Source organism: Mytilus trossulus, chromosome 3, assembly GCF_036588685.1.
Source record: "Mytilus trossulus isolate FHL-02 chromosome 3, PNRI_Mtr1.1.1.hap1, whole genome shotgun sequence".
NCBI classification, from domain to species: Eukaryota; Metazoa; Mollusca; class Bivalvia; order Mytilida; family Mytilidae; genus Mytilus; species Mytilus trossulus.
Window position 1 is genome coordinate 1,379,489 of NC_086375.1, and position 16,499 is coordinate 1,395,987.

Consider the following 16,499-nt stretch of genomic DNA (forward strand, 5'->3'; position numbering starts at 1 on the left):
ATAAAGTCATGTCTGAAACATACTTTGAGTAATCAATTTTTATGAATTTTAAAACAATTACAATTGCAAACGCACAAAAAAAATCCATAATTTGCTATTTTTTTCCAGAGCTTACATCATCTTTCTCTTGTCTAACTAAACCTTTTGTTATACTACAAATGTATTACAAGGCAATTTAAAGATCTTGACTACCGTAGATTCATTCATTTTCTTTGGAATCAATTTTCATGGATTTGGGAAAACTTTCATTTTCATGGGTATTACCTTTTAGTGAATCTTTGCATACTTTATAATGTTTAGTATTTTAGTGATTTTACTTTTTAGTAGCCAACTTACCCTAAGACCTTCAACATAGAATCCACTCTGTGGATTTTGTCTGATTTTCAATCCACCCTGTTGTGGTTTAGCTTTGACCAGTAGATCTCTTACTTGTTCATTGTAGATTTCAAGCATACTAAAAGATACCTGCAAAATAAAACACAACCATCACACATATGATTTGTTGTTAAAGCATACAACTTGTATTCAAAGATGATTTCAATCAGGAGAAATAGATACGATCTTAATTTTGAGACTTTAGAATTACTCAGGATTCATTTATTTTCGTGGGTACCAATTTTCATTGATTATGGAAAACATTCTCTGTGATATTTGATTTCCACTAGAAATTTGTAATTCGTTAGGTAACCAAGAAAATCACAAAAATTGGTATTAAACAATAATGATTTCACAGTAGCATTAGATAATATGCATACTAGAAGTTAACAGAAGACAATCTTGGCATTGAAAAAGCCTTCATTTTCATGATTTCCCTGTTCATTGTTGAATACAAAACTTGAAAAGATGTGATTTGATTTAATAATTTCTATCATGAATATCTTGTTCATCTTTTGCTGTACCCTTGATCAGTGTCATTATGTGATTTAATTTTTTTTTATTTTTTTTTTTATCTTTTTAGACTTTTCATGGTGTTGAATTGCTGTTGTGTTGATGTATACCCCCATTAATACTCTTATATATGTATTTAACATTGATGCTGAACAACAGTTGAACAAGATATTCATGATAAAAAATTAAGAGATGTGGAATTTTAATTGTCAATCATACATGATATACAACAACAAAAAAATAACCTAATACATCTAGAGAGCAACTTCAATCATGATACACATTTATCTACATAATATATCGATCTCAGAATCGTACCAAACCGATAAATTGTGCATTGTCGGTCAACATCAGAAATAATATACCGGAGAAAATATTACTAGGTTAAGAGGGGTGAAATCGTAAGTCCTTCAAAACTTGATATATACTGGTAAAAGAGACAAATGTTATATAATTTTTGTCATTATTCTCAACCTTCTATGCATTTCAAAACAAAATCTCAGGTATATATATTTGTATTACCAAAAGTGGATCAAGGTCGTATTATCCCTACATGTAAGCACCAATTCACTTTGATTTAGAGCATTTTTACCGATAATAACCCCCATTACAATTATTTCAAAATGCTATGTAAATAAATTATAACAGTAAATTTATTTTGATTATTTACTTCAAACTTTGAAAGCAGAGCTGATTAAAACATCTAGGTTTAAGTTTAACTTTATAAATTTTCATGTATAATTTGTTTCCTTTTTTGTAATAATATTGATTCATTCAACAAATATATCATGCTTCTCTGGTTTGAATAGTTGGAATTTAAAGACTGAAATCAGACAGCATAACATGTTAGCTCAGACAATAAAAGGAAAAGTCAACATACATGCATTAGGGATTAGCATGGATTAGTTCGGCTGATTTAGCAATGTAGGAGGTGTCGTAATTCGTCTATACAAATTATACCATTAATACCAAATGATTTCGTTAGTCATTTCCTATGTCTTAGCTCATATGTATAAGGCTAATGCCAAATTACCATATGAAGCAGTAAAGAACATAATGATTGTAATATTCATTCGCTGCTAATATATAAAAAAGAAGATGTGGTATTTTTACCAATGAGACAACTATCCACAAAAGACCAAAATGACACACACATTAACAACTATAGGCCACCGTACGGCCTTCAACAATAAGTAAAGCCCATACTGCATAGTCAGCTATTAGCGGGGTTAAACATGTTCGAGGGATCCCAACCCTCCCCTAACCTGGGACAGTGGTATAACAGTAAAACATAAGAACCAACTATAAAAATCAGTTGAAAAAGGCTTAATTCATCAGATAGACAAAAAATAATAATTTGTTTTTTTTTGTGTTATGGTGGGTATCAAGGACAATTTAATTTTTGGCCCTTGGGTTATTGAAATTATGTTTTACAGTCAAGACTAAAGTTAAAGTGTTATTTAGACAAAATGATTATTTTTTTATTGAAGAAATTAAACCATTATTAAAACATTTTGTTTGGTGAACTGATCTCCTTTGGTTTCTCTGTTATTATTCACAATCATTTAAATGTTATAATGTACACTGTTTCTCTTACTCAGTTTATCCTTTTCCTGACCTATTGATTATTTTTATTTCTCTAATTCTTATAACTCTATTTATCCCTTTTATGACCGTTAATTATACTTATTTATCATTTGATCTCAGCAGAAACTATTTAGACCACTGGTCATCATTATTCCTAGTAGAAACTATTTAGACCACTGGCCATCATTATTCCTAGTAGAAATATTTAGACCACTGGTCATCATTATTCCTAGTAGAAACTATTTAGACCACTGGTCATCAATATTCCTAGTAGAAACTATTTAGACCACTGGTCATCATTATTCCTAGTAGAAACTATTTAGACCACTGGCCATCATTATTCCTATAACAAATTCATTAACCAAGTATTGCTGACATATCATTTTTAATTGCTTGGAATAGGAATAGATGTAATACCAAAACCTAACAGCATTGGAACGAGGTCAAGGTCAAGGTCAAGTAACAAAGACTGACAAGGTCAGGATTCATTATAAATAACCTCTTGACAAATTTTTGTCTGCTTAAATGAAAAAAAAAAGTAAGAATAAGAAATTCAGATTTTTATAAATAATCAAAAAAAGTCACTGCTGCCATCATGAAATTAAAACTGTGCCACCCTTTGCTAAACTTGTTTAAACAAAAATAACAATACAAACACAGAGGAATTCCTATATGTAAAATTGCATATGAGTGTATTGATAGAGGTATATCAGATCATATGAGAACCATTTTTTCTAATTGTCCGCAAAGCCAGGATGAATTGAATTCATTTCAATGATCATAATATTCGTTTAATCCATCATTTGTAGGTCATTTCTGTAAAATTCATTTAGTTTTCAGAAAATACTAAACTGTTAAACTTTAGGAAAAACCCATATCTTAATTAATATTTTAACTATGAAATAACTTAACGCTGTGACCACCTAGTAAATTAATTAACAGTTTAAACTTTTATTCATAGAAATTTATACTTTAAATTTCTGGTCTATGTTATTAACTTCTATGCATTTGAATTGTGTTTCACTATGGTCTGTTAAATTCTTTCTGTTTATTTGTAGAAATACGATCTTTACATTTAATATCATAATATACAATTTAAACCTCTTATTCTATCCGTGTCGAGTTGTTATTTTACAACTAGTCAAAGAGCATTCAAGATCAATTAAAGTCATAAAATGGTATTGACTTTTTGGTATTATCATATTCAAAGTGTTGAAGCAAATTTTATCAAGTACGGTATTATTGTCCTTGGGCATAAATTCAGGTGTCTTTAGAAATGTCATAAAACTTTGTAAACAGGTACTGCATATGTATGATCGATAAAAAAGATTGTCAATAATCTACACATAAAAATTGTACTTCAAACATTTGGTATATATACCATAAAGATTTTATATCTTTTTTACATCGTATATCCCTAATGTATATGCATTGCTTCAATTTTTACGGGCAATTTTATTTTTGGTATGTGATAATTTATTTGAAAAGAATGAAATAAGTATGATGCATAGATAGCAAAACTTATTTTTTTACATCATCAATTTTTTTAAAGGCCAAATTTAAATCTCATTAAATTTTAGGAATTAGTATATTGCATGCTATGATGGATTTAAGTAAAATATCAATTTAAATTTTTAGTGAAATTTCAATAAATATATTTTTAAGTACTTGTTAAGTTATGTAATATTTCAAAACTATCATTATGTAATTTATGTGCATGTATTTTTGTTTTTCTAATGCACACGACTACTCTTGTGCAGAATTCATGTGAAAATAATATAAATTTAAAATTCATCCAAAATAGGTTTATGCAAAAATGAATGTGAACGTTTTCCAAATTGTAAGTAGGTCAACTATTTGATGTAATATGCACTTTAGAATCCAAACTACGTATTAGATTCACAAGAGCAAACACAACTTGAAACCTGTCTAACAGACAAACCCTGTCAAACAGACAAACCCTGTCTCACAGACAAACCCTGTCTCACAACTCAAACCCTGTCTAACAGACAAACCATGTCTCACAACTTAAACCCTGTCTAACAGACAAACCCTGTCTCACAACTCAAACCCTGTCTAACAGACAAACCCTGTCTCACAGACAAACCCTGTCTCACAACTCAAACCCTGTCTAACAGACAAACCCTGTATCGCAACTCAAACCCTGTCTAACAGACAAACCCTGTCTCACAACTTAAACCTTGTCTCACAACTCAAACCCTGTCTAACAGACAAACCCTGTCTAACAGACAAACCCTGTCTCACAGACAAACCCTGTCTCACAACTCAAACCCTGTCTAACAGACAAACCCTGTATCACAACTCAAACCCTGTCTAACAGACAAACCCTGTCTCACAACTCAAACCCTGTCTAACAGACAAACCCTGTCTCACAACTCAAACCCTGTCTCGAAACTTAAACCCTGTCTAACAGAAAAACCCTGTCTCACAACTCAAATCCTGTCTAACAGACAAACCCTGTCTCACAACTTAAACCCTGTCTTACAGACAAACCCTGTCTCACAACTCAAACCCTGTCCAACAGACAAACCCTGTCTCACAGACAAACCCTGTCTCACAACTCAAACCCTGTCTAACAGACAAACCCTGTATCACAACTCAAACCCTGTCTAACAGACAAACCCTGTCTAACAACTCAAACCCTGTCTCACAACTCAAAACCTGTCTCACAGACAAACCCTGTCTCACAACTCAAATCCTGTCTAACAGACAAACCCTGTTTAACAGACAAACCCTGTCTCACATTTCAAACCATGTCTAACAGACATGAAAAACGTGTTAGGATTCCATATACAAACTATGAACATCCTTTTACTGACAATTAGCAATAACGGTAACAAAAAACTTGACAATACTTAATCAGTCCTTGAACCCTGAAAATGAGGTCAAGGACAACAAACATATGACAGACAGAAACTTAGTAACACAATGAAGGTAAACCATATAAGAATCATCCAAGTTTAAACCTTCGAAATTATGAAACTTTATAAACTTAAATACATTTCCTATACCAGACTTAAATTATAGTACCCCTATATTTTGCATTTAACAAATTTGTCACAAGCATCACAAAAAAAATCATTTCATCAACAAAATGTACTTTGCTGGCTGAAATCATAAAACTTAAATACTGTAAATTCAGAAATTATTGCGAGCATTTATTATTGCGATGTTGTCATTTTAGACTTAAATATGATTCTTATTTTTACGATTTTGAGAAAAATCCTGTTAAATTCATATTAGATATTTCAAAATGCGAGTTTAAATTATTGCGTTTACAACTCAGTCGCATGTTTCGCAATAATAAAAACCTCATTGTTTATTAACAGTTTACATGAGAACAAAACACTATGAATTAATAATTATCTATGTGTAATATAATATTTATTGGAAATGAGATATAAGAATAGGTTCATCAATTTCTGTTTGTATGTGTGAATATATACAGCATTAATTATTATCATCTGGGTAATATTTGTATTGATTCTCACAAGGGCTTGTAGAGATAATTATTTTGCAATCGTCGAAATTCTTGGCCTACATAAATTCAATTTCAAATGTTTGAAAAAGCCTTTTAGTACTTTTTTACATGTTCCATAACAATACATTTACTTGATAATGGAACAGACAGGTTTTCCATGGTAATTATTAATAGAGAAGTTCAAAACATGCCAAGGTTTGCAAATACAAATTTTGATTAAAAAAAAATGTCATTGAAATGTCAATGATACAATAATAATAATGCAAACATCTTCTCGTTAATGAAAGAATCTTTACAAAAAAGATTTTAAAAAATTAGTTAAAAAGAGGCACACAAAAAAATGTAAAGGTGTTTACAGAAAATTTACAAAAATTATGTTTTTATAAATTTCTTATCACTACTGACCTTCACAAGAAAAACATAAAAGAAATAAAAAGAAATGGGATATAATGTAAATTGAGAAATTATTGCGTGCATTTATTAATGCGATTTTGACATTTTAGACTTAAATGCGATTTTAATTTTTAAGGTTTTGAGGTAAAATCCTGTTAAATTCATATAAAATATTTCAAAATGCGAGTTAAATTATTGCATTTACAACTCAGTCGCATTTTTCGCAATAATAAAAACCTGGCATTAATTTCTGAATTTACAGTAATTAGTAATGAGACAATCCTCTATCAGAAATTAAATGAGGTAGATGTTAGCAATTTAGTTGGTTTACAGTAATATTCATGTATAAAAGAATGTTATACTAAATGCAGTCTATGCTGAAACCACACTCAAAGTTAACCAAAGACCACATGGATTTTGCTTTTTCCACTTGCCCACCATTGGTTGCCTGATCAAATTCATAGGCGATCCAGGAAAAATTTGGTTGATTAATTATAGGGAATCACTGAAGCGTGACTTGGGTGGCCAACATTAGGTCAGTCAGTGCCCACTCCCCCTTATCAAAAGTTCTTGATCCATCACATCAATTGCTTGCCAAGGACCTGCCGCCAAGTCCATCATGTGGATGAACATGGACAGGAAGTACATAAACTGCTGATTTTAAAATCATATTGTCCTACTCTCGTGTTTAACATCTAAGCAAAACATCATGAAATTGCTGAAAGATACTTCATTCTCACCTATATTTGTTTACATTTTTCAAATGTGATTGTTTACTTTATTCTCACCTGTAACTGTTTACTTTATTCAAATGTGATTGTATACTTTATTCAAATGTGATTGTTTACTATATTCTCACCTGTAATTGTTTACTTTTATCATCATTTTGTTCGACAGCTTTGAACAGCTCCTCACATAAGATTGGTACAATGCCTTTATTTGATCCATAGCCTATCATAGAGTAGCTCTTGCCTGATCCTGTCTGTCCATAGGCAAACAAGGCAGCGTTATAACCTTGCCAGGCATTGTCTAACACACCTTTACCAAGGTCATTATATACTTGTCTCTGAAAACAAATAAAATAGTGACAATTAAACAAAATTTTCTTCTTTTATTAATGTTGTTTTTTGGGTAGGCTTTGTTTAGCCAACATTCTTACAGTTTCACAAACTTACGCCCTAACAGCAACTCCCTACTCCCTGGTGGCATTATCTTTCTGTTTCAACTGTTTGTGTGTGCATCATGTGCACATACATATTTCACACATTTTTTTCCAAAGAAGTTGGTCACATGCCTTCTACATTAATATAGGCACATAAAACAATTAACCCCTTCGTTTGTTGCACCTGTTCTTAGTCAGGAACCTGATGTTCAGTGGTTGTCATTGGTTGATGTTGTTCATAAGAGTTTCTTATATAGATCAGACCGTCAGTTTTCAAGTTTAAATGGTTTTAAACTAGTCATTTTGGGGCCCTTAGCTTTAAAGCTTGCTGTTCTGTGTGAGCCAAGGCTCAGTGTTGATGGCCATACTTTGACCTATAATGGTTTAGATGGAGAGTTGTCTCATTGGCATTCAAACCACATATTCTTATATCTATTTACCTTCAATCAATCATAAATATATATAGTTTTGCCATATTTTCAAATTTTTATTTTAATAAATAGCAAGCTGTTAACTTTAAATGCCCTATTTTTAATTTACCTGCTTAGATTTCAAATATATTTATTATGCATGTATAGAGATCTGCACTCCTGGGGAGAATAACAAGAAGATTTCACCTTCGGATTTTAACATGAACTAGAGCTATAACAGTACACATAGTAAAACTGAAGGGCTTATCAATGAAATGGATGAATTTTAACACTTTATAGTTTGATCTAGTGTGTTAAAATCTCAATATTAAAATCATTGAACGAACAAACAAATGATCAGCACCGAAATTAAATTCTTACAACTGTATATTAGATATAATGGTATGTCCTTGATATTTCAATCAAATTTACTAACAAAATACAGCTAAAGAATTTACTATATTCACTGTTTTAAAACCACAATATGATCTCTTTATCTACTTCAAACGGTCAAAATCGGTTAAAATCGATATAATTTAACAGGAGCAGTAATCTCTCTGTCATTGAATAAACACTAACAATCTGGGTTATTTTCATTGTCAATTATTGTTTTTTCTTTCGTTCAAATGCTTATGTTGGTATGCTTTAAATTATCAACTGAATAGTCAAATATTACTGTGCCTTGAATATTTTCTTTGACTAATATGATATACCAGGTGTTACCGTAATTTTTTGTTCTTTTTGTGAGGAATTTTTGTTCCCAAATTGTTTGGAATAGCTGAGCAGTATAGACAAAACAAGTGAACAGATGCCCCCAGTATTAGAACAGGCAGGGTTGAATACATGATTTTTTAAAGAGGGCATTATTCCAGAAAAGGGGAATGCATTAAGACGAACTAATTTTGGGAAGATTATGTGCTTAAAAATCATATGCATCTTGAGAAAATAAAAAATAAAATTTAGGGGGAGGGTAGTTTGGCCCTCTATGTTACCCTGGATCACAACCTTTGACACATGAGATCACTTTTAATAATTTGAATGGCTGTGAAACATTGCATGTGGATTGCTGATGATTTGTTGTGATATAAATCTAATTCATGATGTTATACATGTACAATATATTGCAAGAGACATGAGCATGATGAGTGACCTAACAATATGCATGTAAAAATAAACTTTAGGAAAAGTAATTTTCGATTGAATTTTCAATTGAATCACATTGTGTGTACAACAGTTGTTTTAATCTATTTTGAATTTCAGTTTCAAACTTTGAATTTCTGAAGTTGTGTTTAATATAAATCATTCATAATTTTTGATTGTCAGGACTGACTTTTAAACAACATCTCTCTCTCTGTCTTATTGTCTATATAATTTATTTTTTATATTAATTCTTTTTCTGTGTAATGAAACCAACCTGATCACTGTAGTTGGATCCTGCTTTTGCAATGTTAAGTCCAAGTTCATTCTCATCAAAATCTGTATGTGACCAGTAGGAATGGTCAAAAGAGAATGCCTTTGTCTCGTTATTCTCTGGGTTTTTGATACTCGTTGTTTGACCAGACATAGATATGATGCACTTTGACCCTGCATTTTTCTCTCTCTGAAAAAGGATGAAAAAATAACTTCATATATTTAAAATAATTAGGTACATTATTAAAGAATCTCAGCTTTATATTCCTGTGGTTTAAACTCATGTGCTCATTGTGCTGTAATGGAATTGACACGTTAAGACAGTCCTAAGCAAAGGAGCAGAAACAGTTTATTATCATATAGAGAATATAGTATTCAGAGGCAGATTTAGAGGGGGGCCCAGGGGGGCCCGGGCCCCCCCTTTTTGGGAAAAAAAAATAGTTGCTTATATAGGGAATCACTGAGGCGTGACTGGAGTGGGCCCCTCTTAGCGCAGTCAGTGGGCCCCACTTATGAAAATTTCTAGAGATCCGCCAGTGGTATTGACGGCAGGTCTTTGTATAATTCAGATGAAATAACTAAGATATGAAAATAGCTTTTTTGAAATAGAACAATATTGATTTGTGTCACTGATGTCTTTTGTGGATCAAGCACATGTCTTGCATGTTAATATTATAACTTGGGTTATAATCTTTTTTTCTAGAACTGCAAATTCAGGACATTTAAGAGCTTGATGTTATATTTCCGTTGTTTGTCAAAGACTAAATATTGACCTCTAGATATCTGTTTTGTGTATGTTGTTGTGTTGCTGTCTCATAGACATCCTTTCATTCATGAATGAGAGGAAATTCTACATATTGGATTCTAGATTTTGATTGTCAAGTCGGATATAGAATCTTTGTGCCATTGACCACACATTTTATGGCCACTTTATTTGACACTTTGTCATTTTGTAAATTTCAAAAACAAACAGTTTAACCATTATCTTAATTGAAGGACGATTTTCTGAAGGACAGATTTCTGAGTTTGTGCAAACATAAATGAGTGTACAATTTGCAAAAGAATTTCAAAGTTTATTGGACATACTATAAATTAAATTATGAAACAAATAAATTGGACATACTATAAATTGTATTGCGAAACAAATATATTGGACATATTATAAATCATATATGAAGTAAAATTTTTGTTTCATAAGTAAAAATCCCATTTGAAAGCATGTGGTTTTCTGAACAAAAGGTTTCTAAGATTTATAGAAATACAAATAAACAAACAAATACAAAGACAATTCTTTCATTGTCAATGTCTCTAATCTTCTTTGATATCAAAGGTATGCCAAACAGGGGAGGTAATTATACAACCCATTATAGTATTTGATGCTAAGTACCTTATAATAAATAAAATAACAATTTAAAGTACTAAGTACTTCACTATCACTTATTTTTATTATTTTACAACCCTACACCCGGGTACCATTGAGTTCAAAAGCACTATAGGACATTTTGACAATTGTAATTCAAAATAAAATTTTAAAACCTTGAAAAATGTCATCTGCTTAAAAACACTTACTGGGAATTTCCAAATAAAATTTTGAAACCTTGAAAAACTTCAACTGAACAAAATAAAAATAATAATCATTATCTTTTCATATTTTAAATATTGTTCTTGTTATTTAAACAATTTTTGCCCTTTAATATTAAAAAGCTGAAAAAGAACACAAGGTGAAATGGAATGTTAAATTTGTATACATGCAATTATGTAATTATTATAACAGCTTATTTTTATTGATATCATTATGTATGACAGAGATAATTTTTTAAACTCATTTTAACAGGATTATTTTGTACTTAACCGATTTAAATAAATCAAGTCTTAACACTTCTATGAGAGCCACTCAGCATGATAGAACTTATACCCAATAAGAGTACTCAGGTCAAATAAAAAAGTATGTGTGTTTACTGTACTCCTACATACCCTAATTTTTATCCCCTAACCTATTTTTTTACCATTTCTGATTCAGCACTGTTAACTATAGACTCAATGTAAAAAAAATATTGAAAATTAAAAAGTGAAACTGCCAGCTACTGCTCACTGATGATACCCCCGCAGCAAGCGGATAATATTAATAGTGTAAAAATATGCAAGTGTTCGGTAAACAGGAAGTTGTCGAGTGATGAATCTGAAAACGCATCACACGGTATAGCTGACTTATATAAATCCTGAAACCAAATTTCAGAAATCCTTGTATTGTAGTTCCTGAGAAAAATGTGACGAAAATTTCAACTTGGCTATCATGTGTAAAATCATACAAGTGTTCGGTAAACAGAGGTTGTCAAGTGATCAATCTGAAAAAGCATTACACGGTATAGCTGACTTAGATAAACCCTGAAACCAAATTTCAGAAATCCTTGTATTGTAGTTCCTGAGAAAAATGCGACGAAAAATATTCATGGGACGGACGGACGGACTGACTGACGGAAGGACAGACAGAGGTAAACAGTATACCCCCCTTTTAAAGCGGGGGTATAAAAAGAAAAAACCTACTTACCCTATATTTTCAGCATGTGACACAGTGACAGTAAACACACATACTTTTTTGTTTAGCCTCACTATGACTATATCCTGTTTTTACCTTTTTCCATTTTTTTTTTTAATAAAATGAATGTCATAAATTTTGATATATAATAAAAATTATTCTACATAACAATCTAGGTGGTCCTATAAGGACCCTTCGGAATCATATAAAATACAAACAAATACCACAAAACATCAACTATTTACGTAAAAATGTAACTAAAGAGTACAATCCTAGAGGAATGGGTAGTTCTATGACATTATCATATGAGTGTTTCACAAAAATTAACATCCGAAGTTCCAAATTTACTATCAGTGCTATTGACATAAGATGATATAGGAAGCTTCAATCAAATAAAACACATCTATAAAATTAATGGGATTACCATTTCGTTAATCACTATGCAATATTTTTTTTAAAAAGATTCAACCTCAAACAAAGTTCTTCCCCCCCCCCAAAAAAAAAACATTTTTGTTTGCCCCCCCCCCCTTCTCTTTGCATTATATGTGCTATGAAATTTATGTAGTTGTCTCTCTTGTCAGACCAACAAGAATGCACATATTGGCCATGCTCAGCATATCCCCATTCTCAAATCAAAATATAACAAATAATTAGATAGTTGATTGCTTAATGTCCAGTGGAAAATATTTCATTTATGTTCAGAACAATATATTGTTTTCAAGAAAGGTCTATTTTATTTCTTGTTTAAATTTTGTCCGGCGGCATAACAAACATATACAACATGTGTATCAAATGTCTTGGAGTATATCATTTTGCAGACAGATTCAGTAATATCCTCTGTGTCACCAAAAAATTAGATAAAAGGTTTTTGATTTTTAAAGGAGATGATATTACACTTATAGTTAAGTGAGATGTCTAGCTATCCTCATAAAACTATTAAACAACCTTATCAAAGGGTATATCAACCCCAACACAAGAATTCTGAAAAAATATTCTAAAAAGGAAATGGACATTTGATCTTTTTTCAATTCAGTTTTAAAATAAATAATTGTAAATTTTAATTGAATATTTGATAAAAGAATCCAGATTTTTTCAATGTCACAAACATAAGTCTAAAGTTTGATGAATTCTTCAGAATGAACATTTGATCAAGTAAAAAGTAACTTAAAGAAGACTTTAAATATCTAACAAACAATTTGGTATACTTTTTCATTTTCAAAATACTCATTTATTTTGTGGAATGTGTTTCACTCCATTTTTTCAGCAACGTATGTCCTTATTGATTTATTTTTTTCTGTTCAATTAAAAAAATAATTTTGAACATCCCTGACAATACCCTCAGCTATATGTAATATGCTCAGAGATTTGCATCAACCAGAGACAATTCTAGACAAAAAATAAAGCCACCATCACATTGTTTCTTGTATCTGGAGGAGATAAAAGAGGCAGGCTGGGAGACTTCTAATTGGCACAAATATTAAGATGAGCCACTGAATAATGTATGAAATTATAGAAAAAAAACTTTGGACCTTGTTCAAAGGACATGTGCACTTGATTTTTAAACATAAATGTATTGATATATATAAATTAAAAATAATTGTTTAACACATTTGATATCTGAACATGTATGGAATTTTTAAAAATTGGAATTGAATTAGAAACCAAGGAATTAATAATCTATTTAACAATACAATACTAATATGGTAATTTACATTCATGATTTATCAAATTTTTCAGCGACCTTAAACCATGAAATTAAAAAATATAAAATTATACGACCCTGGGAGATTAATCAGTTCAAAAGTACACTCAAAATTCACAGGGCATCGATTACTTTTGTTTTGTTTCCACAATGATTACAAATCCTTAAATTCATATTTTGTATTAAAATAAACCTCATCCGCTATATATATGGATTTCTTTTTACATTTGAACAGAGACATATAATGTATTATACCTGTATGTCTCTGATTTGAATTAGACATGCTAATTTGTCATGGAGAACCTAATATAATATCACTTTAAATCTTATAACCTGACATGCTGGTTTCAATACACACTATATTACCATAATAATAAATCTATATATTTCATAGCGTTTTTACATTCAAAATATTTCAGTCGTTTAAAATGTTTCCTTACAAATTTTCTATCAAACTATGACGTTTTTAGAAAACCTTAGCAGGTTTCAAATTTTCTTTTTTTGCTTATTTGATTTCATTTACGATAAAATGTGATTTTAATGAATGCATTTGAGGTCCTATGCACTGACTTAAAAAAAGTCTTTGATACACTGTCATGATCGTAGGTGTGCTAATAATACAGATTGACATTCTTGAACTATATCTTTCCCCTTTATTATTCAGCGCAGCATGAACAAACTGATGATAACATGCAGGGCAATGATTTTAATAAGCTGTGCGTGCTGTTTGCGTGGGATTCTTATTTACAGTTAAATATATTCAAAATAAGTTAATTCTGACAGAATTCCTTTTTTTGGTTACAGTTTATAAAGTGTAGATCATATTTAGATGTTTAGATGTTTGTTGCAAAACAAAGTATGTGAAGCTCACAGTTGACATACAAAATAGGGACCCCAAAATACCTATGCTATTTTGGGGAGTTCTAGATGAAATATTGCCTTACTTCAACTTTTTTTTTCTTTAGCATATTCTATCATCGGGGCCTCATCATCATCACAAATAAACTCATCCAATGGAATGTGATATTTTTTTACAGTAAAACTTGGTACTTTATTATGTCTTTTAAATAAACATTATAATTTTAATAAACGTGTCCAATTAAAATAATAATTTAAAAGCTATAAAAAGAAATGATGAAAATATTTTTTGAATTGAAGAAATTTTGATAGAATTCAAAGTGACAAGAATTTTTCAACTTTTATATTGCAAAAAATCATGATATTTTTTTTTCAGTTTCCTCAGTTTTGCTTCATAAGTGCAAAAAATAAATCCAGTAATAACTGTTATCTTCAGTCTATTCTAATATCATGTCCTACTAACAATGCTAAATTATATTGAAAGTAGAATGTGTATTGGCATCTTACCTGATTAAATGGTCTAACACGAACAGCAACCTTCACACTATCTCCAGGCATGCTTGTGTATTCTCTTTGAATGTTGACAACCTTATGTCGTGTTTTCTATATATTCCGTAATTTTATAAATCCAGATATTTGAACTGATTTCCGGTCACAATCATCTTAATTAAATTTATTTGACCGCGGTATTTTGAGTGCAAGTAAACATTTCACGTGTTTACTATGTTGCGATGTTTCGTGATATCTGACAGGTACCCGGAAGTAAAGACCAATCAGATTTCACAATACAAAAGATTCCCGGGGAGGCGTGACTTGATGACAGCTGATCAAATGTCAATCTCAGGTGAGAAAGAATGTCGAAATTAAGTAACTGCGAAAAAGACAATACACAAATTAAACAAGATAATAAAGTAAATAATTAAAGAGATTTCAGTGACGTATACAGTTACCGTTAATATTCTTTTTAATCCATGGCCAATATCTAGGACTAAATTGATATATAATATTAGATGGTTTAAGATCAACATAATTATGTTTTGTTATAGTACTTTTGTTATGTTTTAGTTTCTTTTCTTCGACTTGTGATTTTTTCATGCCCTTCTAATTGATATTTGATGTGTCTTATTTTTTTCCAAATTTATCCATTACCAATTTTCGTTTGTTTAAAAAAAAATAGAATCATATTTACACTAGTTGTTTTTTGTTTGTTGTCTGCTTTACAATGGGTGGCGATGATTTCCAATTTGATTTATGTCTAAAGTTTCAATACACAAATTATATTAAAATCTTTACTGTGCTAAATTGCAGGAGGAACAAATAAGTGATGGACTAAATTTTAATTTCACTTTTTTTTAATTGATTTTTTTAGAATTATGTTCATTTTGTTTTTCAAAAGAAAAGCTATTTGAACAAAAGGTTTAGAAGGATTGGTTTAAAAATAACCATACATTCATTTTGAAATCAGAATGTGTCCCTAGTACACGAATGCCCCATCCGCACTATCATTTGCTATGTTCAGTTGGCCGTGAAAATGGGGGGGGGGGGGGGGGGTCTCTAATTTGCCATAGAAATTGGAAAGATCATATTATAGGGAACAGGTGTACTAATTTTCAAGTTGATTGGACTTCAACTTCATAAAAAAACACCTCGACCAAAAACTTTAACCTGAAGCGGGATAGACGGACGAACGGTACAACAAACGGACGGACGGATGCACCGACAAGAAAACATAATGCCCATAAATTAGACATAAAAATAATTTAAAACTTTATATTTTCAGTCCAATAAATATATGGTATTGGTAAGCAAGAAGACAGAAACCCGGCAGCTTTAACAACGCCACATCACCACTAAAAAAAATTCCAATGACCAACTAAACTTTTTTGCAGTCCGAGCTAAACGCAGTACTATTGTGTACCAACTTTATTTTGAATGTTATTTTACAGTTTCGCTTTATTTTAGACTACTTATGAGTTTGTATATCTTCGCTGGCCAATGGTTACGATCCACTCCGTTCCGTTCTCTCCAGCATTGGAGTGGATCGTAACCCT

General features: G+C 30.9%; 1 protein-coding gene across 1 annotated transcript in view; it reads right to left on the reverse strand.

The window, feature by feature from the left end:
* The window catches only part of LOC134709962 (kinesin-like protein KIF28P), a 46,583-nt gene extending 31,365 nt beyond the window's left edge, over nt 1-15,218 (reverse strand). Inside the window, exons 1-4 of the mRNA XM_063570087.1 lie at nt 14,956-15,218; nt 9,357-9,542; nt 7,230-7,436; nt 337-465 (exon numbers count right to left, since the gene is read on the reverse strand). Coding sequence (XP_063426157.1) covers nt 337-465; nt 7,230-7,436; nt 9,357-9,542; nt 14,956-15,006 — 573 coding nt within the window. The 5' untranslated portion in view covers nt 15,007-15,218. The remainder of the gene's footprint in view (nt 1-336; nt 466-7,229; nt 7,437-9,356; nt 9,543-14,955) is intronic.
* Between the last annotated feature and the right edge of the window lie 1,281 nt (nt 15,219-16,499).